The 15786-nt window shown below is 37.9% G+C and overlaps 1 protein-coding gene across 1 annotated transcript; it reads right to left on the reverse strand.

Moving 5' to 3' along the window:
- Window positions 1-503: 503 nt before the first annotated feature.
- On the reverse strand, window positions 504-10669 carry LOC114239958 (uncharacterized). Its single transcript, XM_028170406.2, has 9 exons — window positions 10548-10669; window positions 8479-8643; window positions 7663-7851; window positions 6741-6856; window positions 4036-4134; window positions 3490-3576; window positions 2316-2424; window positions 1848-2008; window positions 504-1209 (listed from the first exon to the last, which is right to left on the reverse strand). The coding sequence occupies exons 2-9, from the start codon at window positions 8627-8629 to the stop codon at window positions 1045-1047; spliced, it is 1077 nt and encodes a 358-aa protein (XP_028026207.2). The 5' UTR covers window positions 8630-8643; window positions 10548-10669; the 3' UTR covers window positions 504-1044.
- Between the last annotated feature and the right edge of the window lie 5117 nt (window positions 10670-15786).

Raw genomic sequence — 15786 nt, forward strand, 5'->3', positions numbered from 1 at the left:
TGAAACGAGTGTACGTGGATACGTACGTACGTACCGGAGGGACGCCGTCCCGTAGTGAGGTCCAAGTACCGCTGGTAATGCTGCGAAAGGGGATCTACGCGAGCTTCAAGTGCCAGAATGGCAAGGTGTTGTGCAGCGCCGGAATTAATGACATTTATTGTCGGAGGCCAAGTCCCATTTCGGGGTGATAGCGCCAGTGGAGTAGTAGTAGAAGTACTTATTACTGGTGGTGGGGTATCTTGTAAGCCTGCACGCCTATGTACCACCACCCTAACTGCCGTGAAGCAGTAATGCGTTTCTTTTTATGTAGCAGCCGTAAAACTGAGACTTAGGGTTCATGTCTCAATGTGTGTGGCGGTATTTACGTCGTTGGTATCTATAAGCTCCGGTAACCACTTAGCACCAGGTGGGTCGTGACCTCGTCCATCCATGTAACCACTAAAAAAAAAACCGCCCCAAATAATTTTTCAGCCAAATACTAGTACTAAATTTGAAACGAATGATGCAACGAAAAATTAAAAGAATAATTTATTGATATAGCAGATACATTAAATTATCGTTGGGTACTATAAAAACACAACACTAGACACTTTGTGCCGTAATAATATCACATGACATCTTGCACAATTTGGTCCCATTTAAAAATTGATAGCATTATTTAAATAATGCTTTATTTTGTTTTACAGTTAAATGTTAATGTAAGCATATAGCTATTAATAAAAATTTCTTAATGAATACCTATCTACCAATTTAGTTTTGAAGTTATACTTCTAGCTAATTGGTTGGTTGAGTTTTTATTTCTATGCTAAATTGAGCAGACGGAGTTCGCTCTAAAGGTTGATTTCGCTTGATTTTTATTTTAAAGATATACAATAATAATCTACTTAAATAAATTACCTACTTATAAAATCAATTTGAATTCGTAAAATAATATTTTAGTCGCGTCGGAGAAATATATAATAAGAGTGTCCAAGAAGAATCTAGATAAACTCTTACTTGGTAGAAAGCTCTAGAAAACATAATTTTTTCGATGAGATTAAGAGTTCAATTCAATTTCACGACCATCGGCTTGACTTTGAGTCTTTTGGCCAATTCTGCGCTTGATTCAATCTGCTGTTTCACATAGGATACAGTTCCGTTCGCGTCAGTTTCTTTTGCCGCTTCCTTCTCTTTATCTCCAGGCGCCATGACTGGTAAGTTAGGATCGGTCTGGAAAAATATGGAGGCCTTAGATAGTGGGAAACCACAATTATTACAAACTTCAGCCATTTATATTTATAGATATAGGAGAAGCAGAATATCAACTAAGTTCATACTCTGAGGTGTATACTTCATAGTATGAAGCTTAACCCTGTGTAGGGCTCCTCACGCAATTGTAGATCACCACGAGAAGATTGCGTTTTTGACATAGGTGTATTTGAGAAAAAGTATTTTATTTTATTGCCCTTGTAGGCAGACTAGCAAACGGCCCACCTGATGGTGATTGATTACCGTCGCCCATGGGCTTCAGCAATGCCAGGGGCAGAGCCAAGCCTGCCTACCGTTAAGTACTCTCCACAAGCTTTGTTTGAAGAAGAATATAACCATAGCACTCGGGAAACACTTTGGAGGGGAGCTCATTCCAAAGCCAAATGCTACGCGCCAAAAAAGATCTCTGGAAACGCACTGTAGATGAACGCAGAGGCTCCAGGTAAAATGAGGTATATAAAATGAAGATAAAACAAAACCCTCACGACAGGTAAGAAGAGATCAACATTTCACATTTAATTTGTAATTGCAAAATACAAACTTCAAAAATACTTTAAAAATCCGAAATTCAGGCTGATTAAGTCAGTTTAATTGCTCACCGGCTCCAACTGTCTCCAGTGCTGTATACTCTCCGACATTCTGTCCTCGAAACCAGGTGCAAAGCTTCCCGGGTTCACGGCGACGAAGCAATGACCCAGATTCGCTGGACCTCCGGATCCAGTGTGCGACCATGACCGTATGTGATGACCGTAATTCGATCCTAAAAGCATTTAGAGGAACGATATAATTAATTATGTAATAACATTTTTATGCTCATATTACCTAGATATTATGCATCAACAAATACTATGTTATCTTTTCGCGAGATACCTGACCCCGAAAATAATTTTCAATATCGCGTAACTAAATTTTTATTACAACAATGAACCAAGGGACGAATCATATGTATACTAGATGATCTTCCTTTTCAAGCCTTATAGAATAAAATCTAGATTAAATCCGTGATCATGAATTTAACTTGTCAAGAACGAATAGACTAAACGTTAAACATAACGCTTGACACTCACCAGACAATATCCCAGAGAAGATATCCACTACAGCAGATAGTCCGAATCCCTTATATCCTGATGTGTTCTCGCCACCGCCTAAAGGCATGAGGCAGCTCGTTTTGAAGGCCTAACATAATATAATGTTAGTATAGTTACGCTATCGTTACCTGCACACTTTGGGCGAATTTAACTAACGTGTTTAAAATGATATTTGTTTAGTCACAGTCCTATTTTATTGTTTAGAAGGATGGAGGAGCTCATAGCCCATCTGATGTAACCCAACAATGTAAATGTCACCCACCCATTTTGAGAGATTTTCGAAAACATTCGAAGTTTGTTTTTATAGTAAACGGCTACCTACCCGATCTTTCAAACTGAAACGCATTAATGTTTCCCGGCAGAATTATGGTGGTGCCTATCCATGCGGGCTCATAAGGCGCCCTACCACCAGTAAATGCAATCACCTAAATTTTTGTTGCGGTTTAGCGTTTTTTTTTTGTATTTAGTCGGGCGAACGATTCATAGACAACGTAAATGCCACTACTTAGCGTATCGAAACGTCAGGTGACATGACGTAACGTCATATGATGTGGAGCTTGCTTGCCTACTCGCTACATCATAAAACTCTTTTAAATCTTCAGCCCTTTGATACCCACAGCTGGGCACAACCCTTCCTTTTTTTATGCCATAATCTTTGATCGTCCGACATTCTCATCGACATCTGCCCCTACCGTCCTTATTTAAGAAATGAATTATTCATCATTATCCTGCCCTTCTCCCACTCACCTGGGGTCGGCGCAACATGTTTTCTCCTTCCATACTCTTCTATTATATACCATTTCTTCGCTCACTCCCCTCTTACCTATATCGTCTTTCACGCAATCCATCCATTCCTTGTTAGGTCTACCTCTTCCTCTATATCCTTTCACATTCATAGTTAACACTCTCTTACCAAACTCATTTTCATTTCGTCTCATCACATGTCCATACCATCCCAAACGCGCACTTCTCAGCTTCTCTGTCACAGGTGCCACTTTCAGACTTCATCTCATATATTCATTCTGTATTCTATCCATTCTCGGTACTCCACACATCCATCGCAACGTTCGCATCTCTGCTGCATGCAATCGCAATGTATGTATGTAAATGTATAAATGTATATAAGAAATGAATAGTGTAATAATTTAATTACCAGTTCTGCGTCTTGCGTTATTTTACCGTCCGGTCCCTGTGCCCAGCCCAGTGGCAAAGGTTCGCCTTTACGACATTGCATTTCTATCTGGAAAACACGAAATTTGATTATCATTTTATTATTATCACTTATTACACTATTTAAAAAAAAGATACTATTTATTACACAATATTTCAAATAAAAATATATATACATATATTTAAAAAAAAACACTATTTCAAAAATTGATTGCCGCTGATGGCGGCATCTACGACACAAGCTACCAGTGGTTAGGGCTCCAGAGTGAGAAACCACTTCTCTACTATCCTCCTGCTTTCTGTACCAGGCCCCCAACCCAGCTGGACAAGATGTCGACAGGCTCAAATACGAGCATGAATGTATTGTACATCCAATTCTGTATAAAAAGATATTGTATACGAACCAGACCCACGATAAATACTTTTAAATGTTGTATTCATAATAATGATAACCTACCTATAGATAAATTTGTGGTAATTTGATAATATGACATGTGTGTGAACATGATTTCGTAAATAATCTTGATACCTTGCCAACAGCAACTGCTGTAGTCGCCATGTCCAAATAGAAGGATTCTCCTTTCGAAGCGGGCGCAACGACTGATATAGGATTAGTACCGAGAGCTGCCTGGAACAACGAGTTTATTCAATTTAGTCTTTAAGGATTCGTTGCATTACAAGAAACGATGACAGAGATTTAAAAAAAAAAATACAATAAAGAAAATCGACTTCATAAAAATAAAATGAGAATATCATCATCATGTAGTCGAAGTAAATTAAATATTGATTATTAAAGATAATTCAAATGCTACTGGTCAGATCTTGATCTAATTTAAATGTTCCTATTTATTTGACAGACGAGAAGCACCAGCTTCCATAAAAAAAATCATCAAAATAGGTTAATTTCAAAAGTTACAAGGTAACACACATAAAAAAATAACCGAATTGAGAACGTTCTACTTTTTTAAATCGATTAAATACTTTAAAAGCTTGATAAGATAGGGTATATTACTTAAAATAATTTGTCAACGAAATAGTAAGGTAGGTGTGATCAAAAGTGTTTGTTGTCACTTGTACGTTATTCAAGGCGGTTTCTCATTATTCGTTTTTGGGGTAACATCAGTATATTACAGGCATGTAGGTACATCGATATTTTAGGTACAGAATAAATATCGGTTGAAAAAATCATTTGAATGTTGAAACACAATATGTTTGTTATTTTTTTTTTTATTCTCTAGATATGAGGTTACCAGAACCCTTTTTTTTATTAAGAGGAAATCGCCGCACTTCCGCCCTCCACTGGGGATGGCGGGCGGGGCATGTCGGAGTCGAACCGACTAAAATCTGTCGCTGAATAACCCACGTCCTAGCCTAGGATGACACCGACTGGGGACCAGCGAGGGGGACCTAAGAAGACGACGTGCAAGCTGCTCTGCACGCGTTTTACGCAAGAGCATACGGGTGATGGAAGGCCGGCTATCCTCGTCCGGGGCCATCTAGGCGGGCTCCGGATAGCCTGCCGACCGAGAGGGTTGGTGGTCGTGGCGCCGACGACCGCCAGTCCGGGGTCCCGAGAGAGAGGGTGATAAGAAAGATGTCCGCACTAAGCGCTTCACTTTCACCCCTTTGCCTATTCATGAGTTCGGTGACATGAATTTTTTTTTGTCAGGAGGACATCGTCGTGCTTCCGCCCTCCACTGGGGACGGCGGGCGGAGCATTTCGGAGTCGAACCGACTAAAACCTCCTGTCGCTCAACAACCAACGTCCAAACCTCACGTGAGACAGTACTCATGAAAAGGCAAAGGGGGGAAAGTGAAGTGCTTAGTGCGGAGCACATCTCTCCTATCACCCTCTCCCTCGGGACGCCGGACTGGCGGTCGTCGGCGCCACGACCACTAACCCTCTCGGTCGGCAGGCTATCCGGAGCCCGCCTAGATGGCGCCGGTTAGAGTGACTTATCTTACGGAATACCCCGCTGGGTCAGAACCAGCGTGGGTCGAGGATAACTGGCCTTCCATCACCCGGATGCTCTTGCGTAAAACGCGTGCAGAGCAGCTTGCACGTCGTCTTCTTAGGCCCCCTTTGTCGGTCCCCAGACCGACAACCAGAACCCATAAACGTTAATACGTGAATGTCAAACGCTAATACATCACACAAGTCGGGCGTTGGTGGACCTACCCGTGCGGACTCACAATTCTCTCTACCACTAGTGAAACTTTAATTTGAAAATTATTAATGACCAATAAAATTTTTTTTTTTTCGTGTTTTGAGTGCACTCAGCTTTGTTTCGGCAAATGTTTTCTTCCAACAACTTTTTTCCTTACCTATTCGCTGAAAGCCTAAGGGGCTATTTCAGCTACGCCCGGATGGGTAGGTGAGCTCACGGACTCAACCTGAGATAATTTGCTAACACTAGCCCTAGCAAGAGCAGTGTTTCGCTGAATCTACCACCGGACAGGAATCGCGACTCGCTGAGAAGAGAAATCTATGGGTTAGTTCACTCACCGAACTCTGTCATAATCGACAAGTTCAACGAGGGCAAATACCAATAAAACTTATATTATTCTAACAGCTCATAAAACATAAGAGTCATAAGGAATATGATTAATTACGTATATAACACAAAAATACACAGAAAAACTGTCTAAAATTACCTACTTATGACTTGACATAAAAAAATTCATATATTTCCGATGTTCATCTAAGGCTACCTACTGTCTCTATTTCCTCAAATGTTCGAAGCTGGAAGTACATTAAAGGATGTTGTTACGAGTCTTCTAAGTATTGGGAAATCCCTAGTTTTTTTTGGATTTCATTTTTACGTTATACCAATAATAAATACCTTGAATACTTTCTATTAGCTTAGACCGATAAACGAGTTCGCGGCCCACCTGGTGCTAAGTGGCTACCGGATCATTTCAGACCTCCCTTGGGGCTTGAGGTATATAAAACATCTCAATAGTGTAGTAATTTAACAAAACAATTTTACAACAAGGTTACTTGAGCCGATAGACATCTACAACGTAAATGCGCCACACACCTTGAGATATAAGTTCTAAGGTCTCAGTATAGTTACAACGGCTGCCCCACCTTTCAAACCGAAACGCATTACTGCTTCACGGCTGAAATAGATGGGGCGGTGGTACCTACCCGCGCGGACTCACAAGAGGTCCTACCACCAGTAAAAAATCGTCTAAAATTGACACGACAATTAAGATCAGCAATGTTCAAACCTTTTTGCTCCTGGTAGGGGCCAGTAGAGGTGAAGTATTCGTGAATGCCATGCCTATTAGTCCTTTATCGGCCGCCTTCTTTGCCCAGAACCCTGCTATGCCGTTATGATTAGAACCTAAGAATAAGAATGAAAATATTTTGAACGTAATGGTGTTCTTTTATTCATTTACTTATTCTAGTTGAGACAACAGCGATTAACCGGTGACTGTCAAAGTTCGCCGACCTGTTATGGCCAATGTTAAACCGATATTGTCATTGTGTCATAGGGCACATTTCAGTACTTATACGATATAGGTGAATGATGAAGAAACGTCATTGCAATCCATTTTTTAATACAAAGCCTTATAGTGGCGCGGTATTAAGTAACTATTTCTAGAAGTGTCTTAACTGCGTTGTATTTTTTTTTAAAACAGCATTCTGTCCGTTATGGTATATTTCTAATTCTTTTATATGGGTAAAAGGGTTCACCGCCAGCCTGTGTGTTTAGTGCGAGTTTTTTAATTCCTTAATATAAATATTTTTTCAAGCTTTACAATTTAAATATTATTTCTAAATAAAAATAATAATAAGCAAACTGTTACAAAAGCCTATATTTATCTTAAACATTTATTAAAACTTAGGTTTGCTCTAAACTTCGGGAGAAACGTCAAAAGTACAAATTGAAATCTTTAACCGCGTTTTTCTCAAAAGTGTCTCCAAGGTACTTACTGTATATATCACAAGCACGGCAGAACAGTTGATTTATGTTTAGGTACACCATTCAAATACCAAAAGTTTTTTTTTGCGTGATATTTTTTTCAAATTTTATACTGACTCTCATGTGAAGTTTCAAAAATTTCGCTAAGCCAAATAGTCTTTCACTCTTCGTAATGCTCATTATGTTTAAGTCCCTGAACATTCCCGTCACAGTAAAGAATTTACCTTTGACTGTCACCCATCCCACTCCAGTCTCCTGGGCTTTCTTAATGGCAATGTCCATAGCGAAATGGCTGGCTGTTGCGCCTAGCACGTTGTTAGCGTCGACCCACGCGGTGGATGCGTTCTCTTTCAGAATTTTGGGTTCGTTGTTGGGCTGGCACGCTCCGCTTATAATGTCGTTCACGTACATCTCTGGAATATATCATAAAATACACTTTATGGCGGGTAGCGATCATAGAACACAAGATAGTTGACAGATGCCTGAATTTCACGCTCGCCTGAGTGCACTGAGGAATTATTTGAGACGATACCATCATCTCGTTTTTACCATCGCACCGTCCGCCACCGGAGTAGAGTTCATCCGTACTACCTGGAGACACTGCGGTCACTACAGTGCGTTTCCAGAGGTCTTTTTTGCCACGTACCACCAGGCTATGGAATGAGCTCTCCTCCACGGTGTTTCCTGAGCGCTATGACATGTTCTTCTTCAAACGAGGCTCGTGGAGAGTATTAAGCGGTAGGCAGTGGCTTGGCTTTGCCCCTGGCATTGTCGACGTCCATGAGCCATGGCAACCACTCACCATCAGGTGGGCCGTACGCTCGTCTGCCCACAGGGCAATATAAAAAAAATCAGAGAAATCGCTGTTGGCCGAAGTAGAGACCGCGGTCACTCCTCTTAGTTCTACTACAAATGGATGGGAAGCGGTTCTTCCATATTTAACTTGATAACTGGATAGATCGCCACCTTTATCTGAACTATCAGCTGTAACATTCAAAGATACAAATGAAAAATAAATACGAACGTTACTTTCTTCATACCAAGTCTGTTCATTCCATGACTGGGATGTCCTAGTCTGTCTGCCTGAATGAGGAGTTCCGCTTGCTGCTCAGCTGCCTTGACTGCCGTTCCTACCGACTTAAGGCAGTCGACCATGAACCGCATAGCTTCAGCGGTTGCCACTTTACCCATGATTAATTAAGTATCTGAAAAACACAACGTATATCATGATTGTGTATGATACAAGATATACAATTACATAGTAACTTAATGTAATGTACGCGTTATGTAGTAAATTTAATTCGTTATTTATATCTGCGTATTCTTAATAAGAACATTTAACCATTTAAACTTATTTACTGGTGGTAAGTCTTCTTGTGTGGTGGTAAGTGGTCTTGTGAGCCCGCATGGGTAGGTACCACTACTCTGCCTATTTCTGCCGTAAAGCAGTAATGGGTTTCGGCTTTTCTTAGAACTTATTACCCAAGGTGGTTGGTGCTATTTACGCTGTTAACTCCAGTAACCATTTAACACTAAGTCCGCTGTAAGATTGCTCATCCGTCTAAGCAATCAAATAAAATAAATGCAACAACTCGAGAACGCTAATTCTCGATGACAAAGTATAAACTAAGTAATTGTTCATTAAAAAGGTAAATTGAGAGTGTTAGTAATTAAAATAAAGACATAATCGTATTCGAAAATAACGTAACATAATGAGCATCGAATTTACTTTGGTGTTATTACGTAAACTTATCGGAAAAAATAAATATTGAGTAACAAGAAACAAGTTTTTAATGCTCGAATTGTAGAGCGCATTATCAATTCCGATAAACTGCACTACGAAATGTATTATCTTAATTTAAAATATAATTAAGGAATCCAGTGTTAGGTCAATACTATTTATTATTAATAATTAATCCTTCTATATATTCCCCGTCTTTTTATATGGGGTTGAGACCTGGACTGTGAAAGAAAGAGAAAGAAGAAGGATCATGCATTCGAAATGTGGTGCTGGAGAAGGATGCTCCGTATATCTTGGACTGAGCATCGCACCAACGCCTCGATCCTAAAAGAACTAAATATCTCTCAAAGGTTGTCGTCAACAGTACAATCCAGGATTCTTCGATATTTTGGACACGTATCGCGACGGCCAGCAGAGTCTATCGAGAAACTTGTTGTTCAGGGTAGGGTCAATGGTAAGAGATCTCGTGGACGAATCTCCATGCGCTGGACTGATCAGGTGAAAGATCTTACTGAAACCCCACTTAACGAGTGTGTGCGCCAGGCCTCGGTTCGCAACCTATGGAAAACATCTGTCAAGGCTTTAATAAGCAAGAATTCCACATGACCACGACTGCTCTGCCAAGAGCAACCGATTATGATCATGATGATATATTTACTACACAGTTCAGTATTTTATCCTCCTCGCGTCGTTTCCTCACTGCTGAGGGTCGCGACCATTATACTTCGGTATGATTTTACACCTTGTAATGTCCCGCCAGCGCCTCCGATCATTGGCCGCATGAAGGGCGTCGTGGAATGGGATCTCTAGTGTGGTGCGGATTTGGTCGAATCAGCCAGTATTTTATATGAATCATAAATTACGGACTTAAAATTATTGAAAACCTCGTATATGTACTTAATGGAAGAAGTGTAATACTGTAGATACCTTTATTTGTCTCAAAAATTTGTTTGAATTTTAATTTTCATAAAGTAATCAGGTTTGTTAACCAGAATAGATTTATATTAATCTAATTTGAATTATCGAATAATAATATAAATATTCAAATTGATGACATCGTAGGTTCAACTCCCATAATGTTTGTTCGGTGTAAAGATTTGTCAGTGCCATAATATTTTATTAAATATCAAATTAATAAAAAGATGCTACAAAAAAAACGCAAAATAACACGTACATTACTAAAAGTACGTTACATCTCGCGCATATTTTTAGCGAATCATTTCACGACCTTGCAATCGATATGATGGGATATTTATATTAGGTTTAATTGCCATCATCAACAACGATTTCAACAAGCTTTTAAGGAAACGTGAATATATAGTAGCTCATAGAATTAATTATGTATAATATAAATAATTTATAACTCACCACAATATAAGTAAATTATTTTCCGTTTTATTTTTTAATACGGTAGATATCGAATACAAACCGCGTGCAATCGACTCGGCGGCAGACTGCGTACTAAAGTTTATTTATTTTGTTTTGAGCTATTAGATAATTTCCTACTAGGAAAATAGGTTATTGAATTATGGACTTCTGTTTTCTAGGTAACAAGTGCACTGTCGATGACCGATAATAGGATGATTGTTTGGAAATAAGAAATTTGTTTGCAACATGTCATATCGTTCATACGTAACGATAAGACGATAATCATGTTTTATTCACAATCAGTTCGTGGTCACATTGAGAGTTAATTTTTAGTACGAACTTGAAATAATAATAAAAACTGTTAGGATTTTCATTTCATTTGATTTTCAAGTTTGTTCAGAGATCCAGAAAAACTGTCTAAAATGACAGACAGGTGCTTGAAAAGTACAACAGGTTTCAAGGTTAAAAGTGTGACATGATAGCGGAAACAGAATAATTCGTAAACAAAAAGTAGGACGGTTAATATGCCGTTTAAAAAGTTAAATAAACATATTTAATTCGTTTTTGTTTTGATAGATAGATAGCACTAAATCTTCCTGCTGTACACGAAGTCCGCGGACTTAATAACATTTATGTTTACTTACTATTATTGTTATTATTTTTTGCTTAGACGGGTGGACGATCTCACAGCTCACCTGGTGTTAAGTGATTACTGGAACTCATAGACATCTACAACGTAAATTCGCCACCCACCTTGAGATATTAGTTCTAAGGTCTCAAGTATGTCTCAAGGGTGTCCCACCCTTCAAACCGAAACGTATTACTGCTTCACGGCAGAAATAGGCAGGGTTGTGGTACCTATCCGCGCAGACTCACAAGAGGTTCTACTACCAATAAAAAATAATAATACAACCTTGAAATGTGACAAAAGAAACTGCAACAAGAGATAGGCGAACAGCTGTAATAATCAGTAATACTTTAACATACAATATAAATAATATAAAATTACATTATAATTTAAAATATAAAAATCAGATTACATTATTACATAGTATGGATTAGAGTTCCGTAGCCATATGTCAAAATACATAAGAGTTTCTGAGAAATAATACATTTTCAGTTAGGTACATTCAACTTAGAATTAAGTGAAAACTTTTTATATCTACTTAACTTGACTACGGAACCTGTTTCTAAGTGCACTCCGAGTCACAAAACATACAAGTTAAATCCATTAGTCTACTATCTATTCAATAAAAGAAGACGTAGTTATAAAGCTTTTATCTTAAAATTGAGCGTGGCGATCTGTTATATGGCATTACGGATTTCTGATGTTGCGTCAGATAAAAATCATCAGGGACGTGTAGTGTAACATTAAAATACCATAACAATTTCCATTAAGGCTCACTATACAAGGGAATGATCTGAAAACATTTGAATTAGGCTTAGAGTTAAAAAAGAAAAAGATTTAGATTCGGTCTGATTAAAACAGGTATCGTAATGATGATGGACCATAAAATCAATGATACTTAGATCGACCATATTGAATCCCTTCGCTTCGTGACACATAAAAATTAGAATAAAAGTCGTTTATTCTTGTTTGCTTCTTAAAGAGTTACATTCATAGAAATAATAGATAGTAATAATAATATGTAGGTACACTTAAAATATGATAGAAATGTCAGTTGATTTGAATATCAATAAAAACTCGCTTAACTGACAGAAAACGGATATATCGTTCACCCTCTTCTATGGTTTTCTTAGAGACAGATGTAATTACTTGTGAGACATTTAAACTCTTTCAAACAGCGCAGGTGTTTCACATTTTTGCGGAAAAACTGCCAAACATTCAGGTCTGAAGTGTAGGATGATCATTATTCGAATACTATTGAGATTACGAGAGACAAAAAGAATATTCCAATACCTACTTCAATATTTAAGGTATAATTCGGAAGATGATTCAATGATCATCAGTGAACACGTTTCACGAACGTGAAAACCTAGTTAAGAGGCGACAACGCTATCAATATCGAGCCCGCGCAATTAATCGCATAAAACCATGCTTTTCAACAAAGGCAGAAGCGCTCACGAGATCATCAACTGACTGAAGCAAATATTAAGTGTATAATCTATGGACTGAAGATTTAAATTAATGTTCCGTAATATAAATTCTCGAATAGCACCCACTGATATTATCGATACAAGTGTTTGCGATTGTCGTCCGCCGGGATCAGTGCCCGGGCGTTATGTCATTGTTTACCACTACCGTTCGCCTTGACTGGGACGGCGGAGTATGGTTCGAGGTCAAAATGATAATCGTCAAACGAATGATAATAGTAACAAATTACAACTAAATTATTCCTTTCATTTAAAACACGGCTATTACATCTATTTGGTTTTCATTGCCGCTTTTTTTTTTCATTTTTGATATTTTAAGTAATACAGGTACTCTGTGTTGTGGCAAATAGAAAATGTTATGACGGAGGTTTCGATCAAATAACTCATGGGTTTTGGTGGCCGTGAAGCGCTATTTGAGCCGACCACCTGGCAATGTCTTATTTAAAACAAACATGAATGTATTAATACATAATATATGTCGGAAAATTATTATATACCTACCATATATGTATATCTAATCAATACGGCTGATTTGTTTTTCATTGTCTTTTTAATTGCGAAGACAAAGCTTGCATGACTATTTTTTAAACAACAAAAAAATACTAGCTTCTGCTTAAAGATTTTCGTCGCTTGTTGTATGTTGAAGAGGTAAAGAGAAAATGATATAAATCAGAGATTCCCAAACTAGGTATTTCGGGCCAATTAGCCTTTCCCAAAATAATCTGATATTTGAGACCCCATAGCAAGATTACTTTAAAAATCCTATCTTTAGTGGTTTTTCTGTTCCTATTAATATGCAAAATAATTATCAATATAAATTTTCTGCGCTTGGTTCAATGAGTAAACATATTTTTTTTGTAAAATATTAACAAATTAACAAATTATGAGCAAATGAATTGCTTCATTCGAAAATTTACATTCACGTTGTCTCCTCAGACCCTGTACTTTCAAAGTCTTTGTTTTGTAATCTTCACCAATTATTTTTATATTTACGTCTTGTATTGGTGAAGGAATTTATGATAAGCAATTGGAGTAATTAAATAAAAGAAGTAATTAATATATTACTTATTTTATAATAAGTAACTGCTATACAATGTTGCTTTTTATTGCTTAGATGTGTGAACGAGCTCACAGCCCACCTGGTGTTGAGTGGTTACTGGAGCCCATAGACATGTACAACGTAAATGCGCCACCTACCTTGAGATAGAAGTTCTAAGGTCTCAGTTAGTTACAACGGCTGCTCCACCCTTCAAACCGAAACGCATTACTGCTTTACGGCAGAAATAGGCAGGGTGGTGGTACCTACCCGCGCGGACTCACAAGAGGTCCTACCACCAGTAATTCTATGCGGTTTGTAGGTAAACTGAAAGGAAATGTCTGTTCAGTAAATACATATATATTTTAATTTTATAAAGTTAACATTTAAACGATTCAAATAAGCTTAAATGATATATGAACCGGGAATCAGATGTTTCGAGAAACAAGGACGGTACTTTATAGATTATTTTTGTTTCGAAGAAGAAAAGAACCTTTGGAAATAAGAAACATATAAAGAACATTTGAGACTAAACTCTGCCGAGGTTGTTTCGCCAGTTCATATTTATTTTAGTGGGTAGGGCCCTAAATACCATCCTTGAGCCCGCGGTTCGCTCCCAACATCTGCGGACCGTCCAGTACCACATACCGCGCGCTCCCTACGCTGGATGACCTGGTACGAGGGTAAGCCCCCGGCACAGAAAAAAATATTCATCTCTCTTTGGAGCCACTCGTACAGTTGAGCTTAGATGGGTGGACGATCTCACAGCCCACCTGGTGTTAAGTGGTTACTGGAGCCCATAGACAACTACGACGTAAATACGCCACCCACCTTGAGATATAAATTCTAAAGTCTCAAGTATAGTTACAACGGCTGCCCCATCCTTCAAACCGAAACGCATTACTGTTTCACGGCAGAAATAGGCAGGGCGGTGGTACCTACCCGCGCGGACTCACAAGTGGTCCTACCATCCGTATTATGGATATATAAAATAATATGTAACCTGTAACTATGGATAGTGATTTCACCACTTACAAATCAACCTTTTAATAAAAAAAATCGAATAGCTCATGGCCCAACGTGGTCAAGCCTAAGAATCCATGAAGTTGGAGATTTAGAATTAACGATTGAAAAATCTCGATTAATTAGTGAATAATTAAGAGATTTTTTTTTCTAATCGAGCCGGACGTATCGCTTTGGTCATTACGCAACGAGGGTCAAATGCTAAGACGGTTGTTATGTGATTATAAGGCGTGAATCAGCGTGATGAACATTTTAAATTATGAGTAAGTACACTTGCGGCCCTTGTTAATAGTAGAACTAAAAAAATAATTTATTAACGTTTATTTGTAACAAGCTGTATGAAGATGTGGGTGACGACTTGAAAACTGGTTACTCTGAATGCATGGCGCAGTCAGAAATCAGCTGCAAATGTATATGATGTTTTTTTTCCTACCTAAGCTGAGAGCCTTGAGGGGCTATATCAGAGAAACCTTAACTAGTATGATGATAATAGTATTCATAACGTTTTTATAATACTATTATCATCAATTTATTTGTCAATCATTAATAAAGTTCAGAGAACTTATTTGTCAATTCTTGTCAATTTGTCAATTATTTATTTGTTATTATTATTATTAGCCTTAATTAGCATAGACTTAAAAAGTGGAAGTTTGTTGGTGTTTTACACGTTTACGTGTCGTGTATTTGATTCAGTTGGAATTGTATACATTCTAATAGGGTTTTTGGTTTAGCTGCAACATCGGTACAGTATATGACAAGTTCATCAACGATTAAGAATGTAAATCTATTGTTTTAGTTTAGTATAAAATATTTTTAAGATAAGTTTAGAATAAAAAAAAAAATATTTGTTCAAGTTCATTGAATTGAAAATGTATGTACTTCTTACATTATGCATTTATATCCACATATTCCGAACCGGAACAAGTCCAGCGAGTTTCTGAACGAGATCGCATGTCGACTGGTTTAATTTTTTTTATTGAATTTTCTTAGTTCTTCACCAGTTAAACGTAACCGCTTTTAAGTTTTAATTGAACGTTTATTATATTCGTTTCAATATTTATCTTA

Source organism: Bombyx mandarina, chromosome 19, assembly GCF_030267445.1.
Source record: "Bombyx mandarina strain Sakado chromosome 19, ASM3026744v2".
In the NCBI taxonomy this organism is placed as follows: Eukaryota; Metazoa; Arthropoda; class Insecta; order Lepidoptera; family Bombycidae; genus Bombyx; species Bombyx mandarina.

What these genes read in the sequence shown, in the direction of transcription:
- LOC114239958 (XM_028170406.2), bottom strand. Translation starts at nt 8,629, where the DNA reads ATGGGTAAAGTGGCAACCGCTGAAGCTATGCGGTTCATGGTCGACTGC. An exon ending in TCATGGAATGAACAGACTTG is followed by an intron (nt 7,852 to 8,478) that starts GTATGAAGAAAG and finishes GATATATTCCAG; the next exon opens with AGATGTACGTGAACGACATT. An exon ending in CTTCTCTGGGATATTGTCTG is followed by an intron (nt 2,009 to 2,315) that starts GTGAGTGTCAAG and finishes AAATGCTTTTAG; the next exon opens with GATCGAATTACGGTCATCAC.